Below are 15975 nucleotides of genomic sequence, written 5' to 3'. Positions count from 1 at the left end.
CGTGCCAGGAGCTGCTCGCTCCGCCACCGGGCTGAGCATCCCCCTGGAGCCTCGGTCGTAGATGCGGCTGAGGCATCGCGCGTGTGTCGCCGCGCTTTTGGGATCCCCCTGTGATGGATCCTCTCTCCCTTGTTTACGTCCCGAACGACAGTCGATGCTCGATGACGAGTGCGATAGACGTCTGTGAAAGCACGCGGGAAGAAAGAGTATCCGGAGGAGTCCTGTCGATGGTAGCATTGTTCAGCGCTGCCAAGTGCGAAATGCGGCAGGATGGGAATCAGCGGTGACGTTTGGGTTGGACACTCGAATCTGAATTGGAAGTAATGACAACTGCATGGCACGCTTTGGGGGGGACGCTGTGAAACGGAAGCCGGAGGACTGGAGGCACGCTGGTTCCCTTGCGACGATTTGTCACTAGTGCTTTCAAGGAAGAAGCGAGACACTGTAGGGGACCTCAGATTTTTACCTCGGAGTGAAAGTTTGTGATAATTAGACGGTGCACGGGGAGGTAGCTGCTGTTGAAGCAGATGAAACTTTTCGGGACATAATTCAGCTGTGACGTCGACACGGAAGGGAAGAGGTGTTGGAGTTACTGTCTTCGAACCCGAGATCTATGCGCACCTAACAGTGGTGGATGTGAAAACTAAACTGACATGAATCGAAACCAGGCGAAGCTACATCGTTATTCTATGTGACTTGTAGATCTGACTTGTGCCGTGAAAAACAAGGTCGACAAGAGTAAGGCAATACACATGCCTCTGGCAATTTCAATTACAAAATTACCCCTAAGCAGTAGGGATTAACTGACTGGTACTCTGGAACTATAATTTCCAACGCGTCCCTTGCATCGTCGAAGATGAAACGGGATGCTAAAGAAAACGATACGCGCCTAAGCGAGGCAATTATCTAAAAGAAGAGATAGATACGTACGAGACCAGTTGCATCGCCTAGCTACATCGCTGACGGTGAATTTTCAACGTTTTCAGCGAAGCCAGAGAGAAGATACTTTCACTTCTATCTCGCGCGTGGTTCTCGTTTAAAAACAACCTCGAATAGCAAGGGAAATGCTTGGCGAAACAGTGACAAGGTGATAAGTGTTGTTAACAATACAAACGCCACAGTGAAGTGTCTTCGCGGATAAAGGAGGGGGGTTGGGGTGCGTTCGCGAGAGCATTCCTCAGAGATGGTCAGCCAACACGCGATGGCCACCACCGTTCGCAAAGTTAAGCAGGAGAACCGACTCAGGCGACAAAATCAGAATCAAGGTACGGAAACAAGTGGAACTCGAACACGCGAAGTGTCAATAATAAGGGAACTTTGGGCATTCGAAAATTCTGGCTTTTTAAACTTTGCTGGTTTTTGTGGGACCCCTATACAAGTATCAGGCGATTATTTTTCTTCTGCTTTTTTGGTGGTTAAGTGTGACAACAACCCTTAAATGTTAATGTGCGTTTTATTATATTGAAGAATTTGTAAGAATTTCTCAGAAATTCTTGTTTCGTTTTTATGTTAATTAATTATAATGTTGAATAATGACGAAGTCACGGTGAAGTTTTTACTAGTAGATTAGGAACTTCGAAGAGATGAAATCTACTAAAAAATGGAAGCTATATGGTCCCCAATAAGTTTTAAAAATTTATAATCTTAAAATTTGTGTACCCAAAATACAGTTCATTGACCGTATTTAAATCATTAAAATCGCGTGTGAATGTATCCTTAAAAGCTGTGCAATTGAACCTAAAGAAAACATAGTATCTTTGCTATATAAATATTGTTTTAATTTGCAAGAGGAGACGCTGAAAGGAAGGCTGAAAATAAAGTTTCATAAGTTTCGCACAAAATAAGGAATAAAATGAATTTCCGTCATAAATAAATAAAAATTCTCTATATGTACACAGTGATTTGTGACGTAAAAAAAAATGCAAAGGCAGAACGCGGGGGCATTTGAATTAACAAATGATAATGAATGCTGTTACGGTAACGGTAATTATTTCGTTAGAGGAAAGACACCTAACATGGACTAATTTTCTCTATGGTGGATACGCAGAACTTTGCTCGAACTAAATGTAGCTTTACGCGCAGCTGAGCATCGACTTAATTACGATTAACAGTACACTATTAATTCACGTGGCAATTAATCTTTCACGAGGTTCTAATGCTGCTCGCGAATATTTTAAGTAGAACTGTTAAATCACATTCTTTGTTTAAATTGCAACAGCCACCTAATAACGTTAAATAATAGGTGTTAAAAAAATACGAATTATTAAACATCGAACAAACTATAATTGAGTAATAATTTTCCATACTCTCTTCCTTTCCAAAAAAAAAAAGTATTTCCATAACATGTTTTCTTCTCCATTATATTGTGCAGAACTTACTATTATTAAATATTAACAGGCATCTACAATGATACAGTCTCGAACGGCCCAATTAGACAGTGCTAATTATCAGTAAAACGGTGAATTAAAGTGGCCGCCTCGAGATAAGCTAAAATATTCCAATTAACTTTTATAAATAACTGGAACCATTACGTTTCACGCGCCGCGGAGCTCATCGATTATTCACGAACAAGTTGCGCGGGAATAATTGCGAACAAACCATGTGTTCCAGATGAGGAGGGACTTTACAAGCCTGTACCACCACCAAAACCGGTGCCGAACAATCAGAAGAACCAGAACGACCAGCAGGAGAGCAGGGTGCAGACGGTAGCCGAGCAATCGTCGCGGACGACTTCCGGCACAGAGAGGAACGCAACGCTGGACGACAGTCAGCTTCGAAGTTCCGGGCAGAATCTTGTGCCGGAATACAGGATGCCACCGCTCTACGGGGATGATCAGAGCTCAAGTCAGACTCAACAGGCAGCCAATCTACAGACCCATAGCAGCAAATTTCCGGTAAGTCTTCGAAAAAGTGTGTACAGTGATTTGGCGAATTTTTGTCGATATGGATAGTCGAACAGTTCAAGTATAATGTTCATTGAATAAGATTTGAATGTTATACACTAGTCCCTCGTTTTATGTCGGAATATTCGTTCCACGTTTTTTTTTTTTTAATTTTTTTTATGGAATCTGTCACTACGAAAAAAGTTACGTAGGAGGAAAGCCCGTGTATACTGTAAAAATATTGATTACACATATTTTTGGAATTACGATAATAATGAAATTTCAGAAAAATAAATTTAAATATTATTCGTTGCCGCTGCCACTTGTGCACTTCAAAGCAGCCAACGTTTTCTTTCTAAATGGTTCGCTGCTACTATCCTCACCACTGGAAATGTTTGGCACTTCTACTTCAGTTTCATTATCAGCGTGTCTCTTGGATGATTTTTGGACAATTTTGAAAAAATTGCGGAGTCGCTGCCCCAGTGGCAAGTTTGGGGCTCGGATAGAAAGAGATAGTTTTTAATATTATAATTGTGAATTTATAATGACACGTGGATCGCAAGGGCGATGACTAATGTGTAAAATTATAATTTTAATATTGTACAGTAGATTCCTAGAACTCAGGAATTACCTTCCGTGTTATATGTATAGTGGTCTGTAAGGCGAACAGTTCTTATTAATTGGAAATCCCTATTTGTTATTATTGCACTTTGAAGTTTATCTACCGCGTTATAGAGGACTCTATTGTAAGTGGGTATATAAAATTGTAATACTCGAGGAGTATTCATATTATTGGAGTAGGTAAGGGAGACCGGGGCTAGTTGACTAATTTTTAACATTTCTGATTTTTATAAATAGACCATTGGTATTTTGTTGACTTGTTGCACACCAAAAGTTTACAAATTTCGTTAGGTATACAGGCTTAATTTTTTAAATTGTTTTAAGTGAGTCTAGGTCGTAGTTTTTATTATATTTAGAGTAGCGAGACGAATAAGTCAACAAACCCCGGCTGTGGGGTTAGTTGACAAATATGATGGGGTCAGTTGACTTGACATTTACTTTTCCCAACAAATTTTTTTTATATTTTTTCACTCCTTCACACTGTTATTTGTTTTATTAAGTAACCTGGTGTTAGATACTGTAATTATTTTCTACTTGCTTGTTATGGTCTATTTGGAAGGCCTGAGAGTTCGGAGGGAGGATAGGGTGTAAAACTGGTAAGGGTGAGTTTGGAGGCATTTGTGGTAGGGGAAGTGGATTTGAGCAGCTAAACTTATTGCCTCGACTGTATCTTGAGGATAAAAAGTGCAATTTTTATGGTCTATGGTGAAAAACTGGTAGGGGTGAGTTTGGAGGGATTTGTGGTGGGGGAAGTGGATTTGAGCAGCTAAACTCTTTGCCTCGACTGTATCTTGAGCATAAAAAGTGCAATTTTTAGTGGCATTCCTATGCTTAGTCAAGTAACCCCTTCCGACACTGTCAACATGTTAAGGGTAGCATGTACAAAACCTCCACGCAGCGGATAAAATAAAAAACTCTAAATTATAGTCAATGTATCACGTTTCCACAGAATATTCATGAAAAACATCAAGCAATACTTAGTGGACAAAAATTCATAAATAGTCGAAACAAAAGTATTTACTTCCCGCCGAGCTTTTTAGATTTTTCATTCTCACTGATAGAACACGCAAGTTTTTGTCACGGTGACACATTAAATGGCAAGCTGTTCATTCATATGCTGGAATATCGCGAATCGCAGCATAATTTATAACATAATACAACAATTAAAGGGAATTAGTCAACTAACCTCGTTAGTCAACTAGCCCCGGTCTCCCCTACTTATGAAATATATCGACCACAATTTGTTTCGGGGGCGAATAACGGATAAGAATAAGGAATAAGCTTTTACCCGCCACGAATGAACAAATATTACTAATGTATTTAAAATTTTAAACACCACAGGAATTTATTCGTTATTTCCATTGTTTTTTACTTGTACCTTCCGTTATTCGCCTAATTCCGTTCATAATTAGGTATTTGTGGACACAGTTAAGAGTCAGCGTGTAGCAAAAACTATGATAGTTATTCGCATTATCGGAGTTACATGAATGAGTTATTCGATTAATATGGAATATGGATGAATTGTTCGAATAACATAGTAGAACAACTTAATACGAGTAACGAATAACTATTACCCGCCCATAGAGACGTATCCTTGCAGAGGCAAGGACATTACAGCTAGAAGTATTCGAATAATTTGATATTCGGTTGTTTCATGAGTATTCGAGTATTACGAATATACGAACTCTAATCTTCGTATATATTACTTTATGTGTAGCTTTAATTAAATGAAAATGCAAGTGGACTTTGCAAGATTGTATAGTGAGTAAATTGGGGGGTGGGAGGGGGAGGAGCCACTTTTTTCAAAGATAGAATTTTGTCTCTAATTACTTGAATAAAAAGCAGCAGGTTTTGCTTATGATGTAGTATATTATGAACTTAGGGTAACAATATTCAATAAGAGATATTATAATATTTCTTTTCAAAAATAGGCTTATAAAAAATTATAACAATGATCCAAGTACCCCATACACTGTGGGTTAGTTGAACCACAGTGTGTGGGGTAGATGGGCCTCTATGAAAAAAAACAAAATTCTACGTATTCTCTTCAACAAAAATATATGTTTACCTTCACTGTGATAACACTTTATTTTTTATTTGTAATTTTAGCCTCTTTGCCGGAATAACTTCAACGATTTTCGTACTTCGTGCAACTTTCATGTAGCTTTCGCCTCCCTGTGAACATGAAAGTCCAAGACGTGCTTCTTTTTTTAAATTGCCAGATTCTTCTCTTCTAATTAGTATTGCTTTAGGAATGCTGAAAGTCTTTGCAACTTTGTTGAAACCCATAGCCTTATTTTCTACAGCATCGATTGCATTACTTAATTGTTCTTCTGTCCAGTTACTTCTTAATGTGGTATTCTTTCATTTATATTTTGTTAGCATATGGAAAAAGTCAATACATGTACTTATACATATAGGGTGCAACTAACCCCTTCTCATCAGGTTCAGTTATTCCATTTTTAACACTAAACGTACCACGACGGGTCAAATGACCCTTTTTAAACTTTCTGGCAGAATTTGCTACATACAACGTTATCACATCGTCATTTGACTTTTCGACTTTTATTATAATTTACGTCCAATGCATTTTTCAATATTTATTTCTCTCTTGTTCTTTTTACCGAGAAGTATATGCAACTTGACCTACCTGCCGCGATGGGTCATTTGACACTTGGAATGATTTTTTACAAAAATCTGTTTCAAATGCAAACAAATATATGTGTGGCAAATGTGCCATCCAGGACCCAATAATTTGCAAAATATGCGCTGAACATGAATAAGGTTTGAATATTTTTTATTTCTAAATTCAGAAATAAGTGAAAAATATATTCTCTGATTCTTATGCATGTTTTTAATTGAATAAATAAACAAATGGTCAAAATCGTGATTTGGACAAAATTGTTTCATTCACACACCAAATTCTACTCAATGGTATATTTTTCGCTATATGCACACTAGCGGACAAAAAAGTTACCACTTTTTGGATTTGTCCTATTTTTGTTATTTTTTTAGAATACATTTGTGACTGTGGTGTGTTTAATATGCATATTCTGATGGAGAAATTATAGCTGTATAAAATCGAGTTAAAGTTGAATTTAATTAACTGACAAACAAAAGTGTTATATGATATTGACCGGGGTAACACATCTTTGGGGCCGGCAAAGAAGTTACTACGTTTAGTAACTTTTTAGGTTGTCCTAAAAGCATAAAGTGCCCCCACAAAATATTAGATTTTTTTATTAATTTTCAAAAGTGGTATTGTTGTTTGGCTTTAAAAGTGCGTTGTCTTGTTTAATGTTATGTAGGGTTTTTGTTTGTTAGTTAAATAAATTCAACTGTAACTGGGTTTTATACAGCTTTTAATTCTCTTTCAGAGTATGTATATTAGGCATATACTGCATTTTGAGTTGACATTGAAAAGTAATAGTTGTAGGGTCGTTCGAAAAAGTGGTAACTTTTTTGTGCACTATTGTACATCGTAAAATATATGACTTTATGAAAACGGGTCCTTTAACCCGCTGTGGTAGAAATAGGTACATGGCGATCCTCTCGGTGCGCCTGATCAAAGAGATGCCGCGTGGTCAACCGTGACGAGGTCAACCCCTCGTCGTGCGAAGGGGTTGGAGTACGTATTAAGAAGTGCGAAATGTCCCGTTCCCACATTTCTCATCAGATCTCTGCGAAAACAGTGCCAATCGATTCCTTATGTTTCGCCGATGAAACTAGCACCAAGAACGACGCAATTCGGAGCATAATGAAGGAAATCACATGAAAAATTGATTTGCATAATTTCAAGCTAACTTCGTTGAAAATAGTCCAATTTACATGAATCTATCAGTGTCACTTCCATATCAATACGATAAAGAATAAAGAATTATTTTATTTATGAAACAGGTATGAATCCTCGGCCGACCGCAGCAAATTCAAGCCGGCGCCCCACAGTCCAGGGTGAAAATGTGAAATATTCGTTGCAGCGTATTAAGAAATTCTTTATTCTTGATCGTATCGATATGGAAGTTACACCAATGGCTTCCTGGCGCTCTCCCGATTAAAATCATACCAAATGTCATGTAAATCGGTCTATTTTCAACGAAGTCAATTTTTCATGTAATTTCCTTCATTATGCTCGGAATTACGTCGTTCTTGGTGTTAGTTTCATCGGCGAAGCATAAGGAATCGTTTGGCACCGTTTTCGCAGAGATCTGATGAGAAATGCGAAAACAGAACATTTTGCAGTACTTAATAGGTACTCGTACCCCTTCGAGGGTCGAAATCCATAAATTAGGAGAGGCACCACGGGGGGTTGACCTCGTCACGGTTGACCAGGCGGCATCTCTTTGATCAGGCACACCGAGAGAATCACCCTGAATCACATGAAGCATCGATACGTGTTAAGGGTCAGATCGACCACCCTGTAGTTATTTAACATAACACAATATACAACAACTTTCAGGTCAGAAATCGTTAAAAACGCTTGAAATTATTATACCATGCAGTAAAACTTAATAAAACACGTGTCCGCTTTTGCATATCGCAAAGACGAAATTGTAAGCGAGAAATTTTAAAATCCAAGTTTTAACGAGAATTAAAAGGACGAAATACTTACATTTCACGTAAATGCAACGCAATTAGACAAACTTCTGGCGGGAAGTACGACATATAGAACTGAAGTATGGTAATGCTCGTAAAATCTAACGGGTGTTTCAAATGTGATGCAGGTGGTTCATCCCCACATACAGTGTCCACCCTCCCCGATTTACCCTACAGTGTGAAAAATCAAGGGAAGCTATGGAAGGGTGGACTACATCTAAATTCTTCTTGCACCAATTTCTCCTCTACTTTCGACCACAATGACATGCAAACCTCACGTCGCTTTCGAAACACATTCCACATACCTCAATCGCACTTCACGACAATGATACCTCCACCCTTCCAAGAATTTCACAAAAAAGAAACCACTTATCTCAAGCTTTATGCGTATCCAAAGAATATTTTGAATCGCACTGTACGCACTGCAGCAAGAAAAAAATAGTAAAAAAAAACGATTTGGTTTAATTAACTGCTAGCTATCATTCCTGTCGATCTCCAGGAAATCTTGATGGTGGATGATTTTTTAAAAATGCAATATTAGTAGAGCCATGAAAGGGGGGAGGGGGGATAATAGGAGCAGAGGAAGAATAATGTAAGCGGTTCTACGCGATGCAACCGCGTCACGGACACTGGCGGTGTGTTAATTAACGATGCACCGTGTACATTAATTCCACGTGCGAGGAAAACGTGTGCGCGCGTGTGCGATCGCCATACAGCCACGCCATGTACGAGCAGCGGCCGCTGGAAACTTTTGTTATAGACGCCACATAGGCGTGCCGTTGAATTTTACTGCCACCGATAACGCGACGGGTTCCGAGGTGTAACAGGCTGAATATGGCGATTCCAGTCGCGGACTTTGATGCACCTCCGTACGGTGACTGGACTCGCTCGGGGCCAATGAAAAAACACCACGGTTAGAAGTCAAGGCGTAACGCTTTATTCGGTATGGCCTGCTACAACTTTCTAGGCTTCTTCTGACTTCTGCGCCCGAGCGATTCCTTTTAATTGCGCTTTTCTCCCAACAAAACGTTCCCTGACGGATCTCGTCCGCCGTCTTGACGAATAACCGCGAGCTATCTTCCTTTGGTTTCATTTCTTGCTGCCGCTTAAAAGTATTTGATCACTTACACCTGAATATAGTTGATTGTGCCTTGCCTTTAGCAAGTATAGGCACTACTGTTTTACTTGTTATTATCTATGTGCAATATTGTTATTTCCATTCATCCATCCGGCTATTATTATCGCTTCTAGTGTAATTAAGGGGCTCCCTACCTTGACGGACGAAAAATGATGTGAGCTTTGGGAATTTTTTAAAACAAAACCATTAAATATATTTACTTCCGGCTTTGTGGTCTTATTAGTCAATCTTTAAAGAAGATGAAGAAAACATTTCATGCAAAAATAGTGGTTATATTCGGAGTTATACTGCTTCAAATAGAGCGCCTTACAACAATCAGATGCGCATGGTTAGCATAAAATCAACTGTTGTAGTTGTCTGAAATAGAAAATTTAAAAATTTGTGTAATCTGTATGAGTGTGGCTATCGTCTGAACTAGAATAAATGAGAAATACTGAAAAGTAAAAAAATATGGCAGCGTCTAAAACAGACATCGATTTTTGCAAAAAATTCGCTGGTTTTTTAAGTCGCAAAAGTCTTATTTTGCAAAAGCCGACTTAGTTTTAGTAACAACGAGAATGGAACATCTACTGAAGATACATACCAAGTTTGAAGTAGTTAGTGGTATTAATATTTGTACGTCACACTATAATTCTCTTATTTGAGAATATGTAAACCATTTATCTCGAAGATTAGAAATATACTGTATGAAATATATGTGAGAATTATATTTACTTTAATGCATATTCAAGGTAAAGCTCCATACAAATATTAATATCTGGGAAATATTCGTATTTAGCGCATGCACGTTGTTCCGCAGCTACCTTCACCTTCACACTTCGATCTCCCAAACGAACCGCAATCGTTTCTTCCATTCGCATTTAAATGACACATACTCAGGCTCGCGACAAATACTCTTTCTCGTCACGAACCCCCACTTATTTATAATATTATGATCTTCTTTAAATTATTTAACTATTTTCCACCATCTCGATCATCCTCAGGTTTTTATATATAATAGTTCGATAAAAGAGCATTATTCTTGATTTTTTTGGAGGTTGCCATTGAAAGGGTTGTTTCCAAAAACCACTCCCAAAGAATAAATTTTTTTCTACCCTTAATAATTGATTTACAATTTAGAGAGAAATATATGAAGTACAGTTAGTATGTAGCTATTTTTTCGTTTTTTTCATTTAAATATCTTAAGTAATTACCGAGAAAAAAATAATAACGTTAAAGGCGTTTAACCCTGTATTACCGTTTAAAAAATAACAACTCCAAGAATCGCCATAGGGGCCGTTTGCCCATGCTTACCCTGCTACACTCTTAGAAAGCTCCTTTATAAACCTTCTGTTTTCTCTGTTAATCCTAGAATGTCAGTTAAAGGGATAAGATTCTAATTTTACAGGAATTCGGTTTTTTGCTGCTTGGTACCAAGAATTAGTAACTTGTTCTGCTGCCATATCCGTTGGTGGACGCAGAACTATGTGACGTAAAGAGAGAACTCCCCAGAATAATTGGCTAGAAACATCAAGCAGTTCTAATCGACGTGATACATGCTACCAGTTCAGAGAAATACTCACAGCCTATTAGAAGCGATACAATACCTTGCATTCAATTCTAATTAAATTAGGACTTTATTTAGCTTTGAAACAACTTAACTACTTAAAATTTGTTCCGTCTTACGGGACAAAAACGGGATCTGAGTGGCACGAGATTGCTACGAGTAGTGATTGTTTATATTCGAAGCGTTCGTCGCAAACATCTGCTTGCCAGATTCTCATAAAGGCATTCGAAACCGTGCCATCTTTAGGGATTCGGATATTTCTCCCTCTGAGTTAATCCGTATATTGCTTGTTGGCTGGTACACCCGACGACTTCGAACTCCCACCGTTGCTCTGTCCACCGCTGATAAGCGGAATTTTTTTGGGAACCACATGAATTTTTTCTCCACTATTTCATCAAGAAGAAGAGGAGCTTCCTCTTCCAGGAATGTGCAACCAATAGGTCTTTTTCTGTTATCTCCCAAAAATTAAAAGCGTGACTACTTTTCTGGCACCGCCCCCCCCCCCCCCCCCCGCCCCAAGAAAAATCACAAGTATATGTAATTTACAATATTTGGGAAACTGGACATTCATTCCCGTTGCGATCTTCGTTCGAAAACCATTAAATTCATTCGTCGTGTCTTCGGAAGGGTATTTCTCATCTCTTCTTGGTCATCGCGCTCAGCAATTCATTCTCGTTACGATTTTCGAAGGGTCAATTCTCGTCTCGGTCAGCATTCGGACAACATCATACAGCCTTTTTTTTGTCAACGTTCGGGCCACAATCCTTTCAAATAAATTATTACGAAGTTTCTTTGGAATCACTAGCTCTGCCATTCTTGAAACAGTCGCTCAAAATTAATTTGGCGAGTGACAAGTCACTCAAGATCAATTTGGTGAGTGACAAGTCACTATTAAACGTTCACCACTATGGTTAGGTCTTCGGCCCTAACTTTAGGCTCTAAAATTGGGCTTGACAACAGAGTGACCCAAAAATGAAAGGGGTTTTCGCCCGTTTTTGGTTCTATGATTTTGGAACTGAATTTTGTGCCATATGATACCTTATGATGAGACATCATACGTAACAAATCGTCAAGTTGAGCCGACAATTAGTTTCTGAGATATGGGAGGTCAAAGTTAATAAAGCACCCACTACACCCACATTTATTTTTCTTGATTTTGATTTTTGGAAATGGTGATGGATAAATTAAATATATCAGGATTAGGCATATGCCTATGATACTGACGATATCCGAGAAACCGTAGAGGTGTCATAATGTGGCTGCAGCACCTAATAGTTTCAGGACAATTTTTGCACGTGTGTGGCCCTTATTTGTACGTGGCAAAATTTTTTTTTCGTGTTTCTTTACTCTTACCCCCTAATATGGCTCCATTTTATAAAAAGTAGTCCCTGAAAAAGATTATTGCAATCGGACAACAGGAAATGGTGCAGACCAGACCTTATATTTTAGAGCTCATCAATAGTTTGAATTTAAAGAATTTTTCAAAAATGGTAAGCCCTATCGAAATTCTGCTGAAATAATACTAAAAGAGCATTTAATTTTCTACAATTACTGTATATATATTTTTTTCGTACTGCCAACCATTTTTTAGATAAGAGCGTTTGAATATAGAGGGGTTTGCGCTTTGCGCATGCCACCTGTACAGCATGACGTATTGTCTACAGGCGCGTAGTGCGGACCTTTGTATATTCAAACGCTATTATCTAAAAAATGGTTGGAAGCACGAAAAAATTGTATATACAATAATTGTAGAAAATTGAATGCTCTTTTAACGTTCTTTAAACAAAATTTCGATAGGGCTTACCATTCTTGAAAAATTCTTCAAAATCAAACCATTGATGAATGCTAAACTTTAAGGCCTGGTTGGCACCCTTTCCTGTTGTCCGATTGCAATAATCTTTTTCAGGGACTATTTTTTTATGAAATGGAACCATATTAGGGTAACCATGTGTTGAAAATAAGGGCCACCCTAGTGTGTAGTAAAATTCTGATTGATTCTTATCCGGTTTTAATTTTATCAACACCTAACTATGAAAATGTGGCGATGCTTTTTTTACGTTACGAATATTAAACGAAAGTGTTATGAAAATTGGAATATTTTTTTACATACCTGCAACCTGTTACCTAACTAACGATGTTCTCTTACTGCATACTGTGACTCGTTACTTCGTTCGGGCGTTCCGATTAGGGCTGCCATCCGTCCGGGTTTCCCCGGATTTGTCCTCTTTTTTAGGGCGTCCGGGGGGAGTTTCTGTAGTGATCCGGGTTTTTCGATGCTGCTCGCTCAGAAAGTCATAAATATTTTATCTTTATTTCTTGATTGCGGTTACAGTCTATAATTTACAGAAGTTTTTGTCTTGGGATATCATACCTAATATAAGAAATAGTTAAAAAGTGTCCGGGTTTCAAGTGGAAATGTCCTGGGTTTTAATGCTCTCTGTCCTAGATTAATGATATTACGGATGGCAGCCCTAGTTCCGATGAATGTCTCGGCATCGTCAGCCATCATCTGTATTTGTTACCACGACCGGTCAGATAAGTAACAGGTCGCGGTCCGGTAACAAGTGTGGACCCGGCTTTAACGCCTTTCGACTTCCTCGACCTGCCATATCTCAGAAACAAATTGTCGGTTCAACTTGAAAATTTGTTGTGCTTGCTGTCTCATCATAAGGTATCACTTGGCACAAAATTCAATTCCAAAATCGTGGGACCAAAAACGGGCGAAAAATCCCTTCATTTTTGGGTCACTCTTTCGGTAACTATTCGGGGTAAGACACATTGATGCATATAAAGCTTATTGCTTAGAGTAAAAAGACCTTTCGTCCTGGAACAGCTTATGTATGTTATGGAAAATTTAAAACACTTCATTACTCCCTTACATCTGGATCCTCCATTTCCATGCTAGCAGAAACCTCAGATCATTCTGACTGAGGACATCCAGGAACTTCGCCAGCTACTGAATCCTTCTACGGCAAGAACGGTGCGTGCGAAAAAAATGTGGAAATTTTCTGTACAAATTCAATGGTCATGGGAACACACGAGATGACTTGTACAGAACAAAGTGTCACCCTTTGTCTGTAAGGGCAATGAAATTCAGATCGGCGCGTTCATTAATCTGATGCTTCCGTTATGTTCAGGCTCAGATCAGCGGGCTTCTCTAGCAAAGATTTAACTTCATCCTTCCGAATGTACTTATGTACGCTTGTAACCAGTGCGAGATTAATAAATAATTTTTTAACTCCTTATATGGAATATGAAGGATTAATGTAAAGAATATTCTGTAATGACGAGTTTTTCCATAAATCAATATATAAGTTTTTCTATAAAATATGTTATTTATACAAATGAAGAGACTACGATATTTGTTTTTGCTTTTCCAGTGAAATTCATAGAAACCGTTATTGAATAAATATATCAATATACCTGTCGAATTAAATCAATAACGATTTCTATCAGTTTCGCTGGAAAAGTGTAATAAATGTCGTAGTATCGTCATTTGCATAAATAACATATTTTATACCTACCGTGTATGAATTATACCTATGATATTAGATTTCTATTAGAAAGCTTCAATAATTCTGCTGCAATCTTCTGAGAAAGAATGTGAAAATATGCTATAGTTTCTACATATTTTCGTAGAAAAGTATCTAGAAGATTTAAATTAAGATTCTTTCTCTCGCATGATACACAAAAAGTGGCGGCAAGTATGTAAGTCACTTGTTGCTTCCCGAGCTCTTGAAGTGTACAAACAATGTGAATGTATTGTTATGTCACTATGCACACGCGACTTTCTAAAATGATTCTCAGAATGCTTAGGAAAGGCTGATATTCAGATGTGTTACTAATTAAAAAAATCTAGCACTATATGCTACAAAGTTAAATAATAATTAACGACATTTAACTGCATTTGATGGAACATAACTAATTCAGTAGTACATTATAATAGTGTTGTAGTTTAGAAATAGTGAAAAGGAAGCATATTGAACGGTTTTATTTTAAGTTATGTAAGGATACTCTTTAAAAGAAAAATACAGTAAAAATTGATAAGTATATTGACATCTATTCGTATCTGCAGAATATTTAAAGCAGTAAAGGAGCACAAACTAAGTATCTACGCATAAATACAGAGCACCCTGACAGTAACATTACGGATATATCGTAATACAATGAGTTAAGAATTCGAGTATTCGAATATGCATTGAATAATATTATCTATTCTATAATATTAGTATTTCGTTAATCTATTCTAAATTTCTATTCGTTCAAGGTGACGTATATTTACAGGCGATTACATAATATTAGAAACATAGGCTTTGTGTTTTTCTGGAAATAAACGCCGTAGGAGGAGACACCCCTGAAATTTCGCTGGCTGAAATAGACACCCTTTCCCTAATTAATCTCAAACTATGGTTAAATAAGAAATTGCTTTAGATAAAAGTTACCCCGGTTTAAACGCAGAATTACATCAGGAAATAAAAATTTCAGATTTCGAATATTCAAATACAACCCTAATTCAAATATCAGTTTTGAATCGAGTGTAATATTTGAATACAACCATAATTTGTATGTAATATTTGAATACAACTATAATTCGAATGTAATATTTGAATACCTACAACACCATAATTGAAATATAATATTGGAATACCAGAATATTCGTGGAACATTTGAGTACTTACGAAGTATTCGATTACTCCCAACTCTACATATTACGATGGAATGTTTCAAGATTGTTTCAATAAGAGATACACGCAGTTAAGAGTTTTAACTCCGTACAAAATATTTTTCTTCGGCATATTTTATACCATCACTATTAAACACACATTAATTTAAAGAGCTGCTTATGCGAAAAAACCGAAATTTCATTTACACTTTCGAAAAAACACAGTCAAGTGAATTTAAGGATTAATGAATGTTTCAACACCGCTCCTACCACATATTCCTATTATCAGCCATAAAAAAAAATAAAAGTGATCCCACGAAATTCTACCGTCTGTGTTTTTAAAATCTGAATCACTCTTGTCAAGCACCTTAGGCCGGGTACAGACTTGAGGCACGAACCGGGATCGGCGGGCTTAAGCTACCGCTGATGGAGGGGGAAACACCTACAGGAGTGGTGGTTATGCGTGCATGAACTGCGCCTGCGTCAGTCACGCAAAATAACCACCGCTCCTGTAGGTGTTTCCCCCTCCATC

At 37.8% G+C, this 15975-nt stretch overlaps 1 protein-coding gene across 3 annotated transcripts in view; it reads left to right on the top strand.

Annotated features, from left to right (window-relative positions):
- Window positions 1-15975, top strand: part of LOC143374546 (uncharacterized) — a 127007-nt gene that overhangs the window by 54106 nt on the left and 56926 nt on the right. For 2 of the 3 annotated variants that reach the window (XM_076822741.1, XM_076822740.1), the window contains exons 1-2: window positions 1124-1265; window positions 2611-2894. In XM_076822741.1, coding sequence (XP_076678856.1) covers window positions 1184-1265; window positions 2611-2894 — 366 coding nt within the window. In that variant the 5' untranslated portion in view covers window positions 1124-1183. Of the gene's footprint in view, window positions 1-1123; window positions 1266-2610; window positions 2895-15975 lie in introns of those variants that run through there. The other variant, XM_076822743.1, reaches the window with a different exon arrangement.

The sequence above is a fragment of the Andrena cerasifolii genome, chromosome 11, assembly GCF_050908995.1.
Source record: "Andrena cerasifolii isolate SP2316 chromosome 11, iyAndCera1_principal, whole genome shotgun sequence".
In the NCBI taxonomy this organism is placed as follows: domain Eukaryota; kingdom Metazoa; phylum Arthropoda; class Insecta; order Hymenoptera; family Andrenidae; genus Andrena; species Andrena cerasifolii.
Note: the sequence above shows the minus strand (reverse complement) of the source record. Positions and strands in the feature narration are given on the sequence as shown.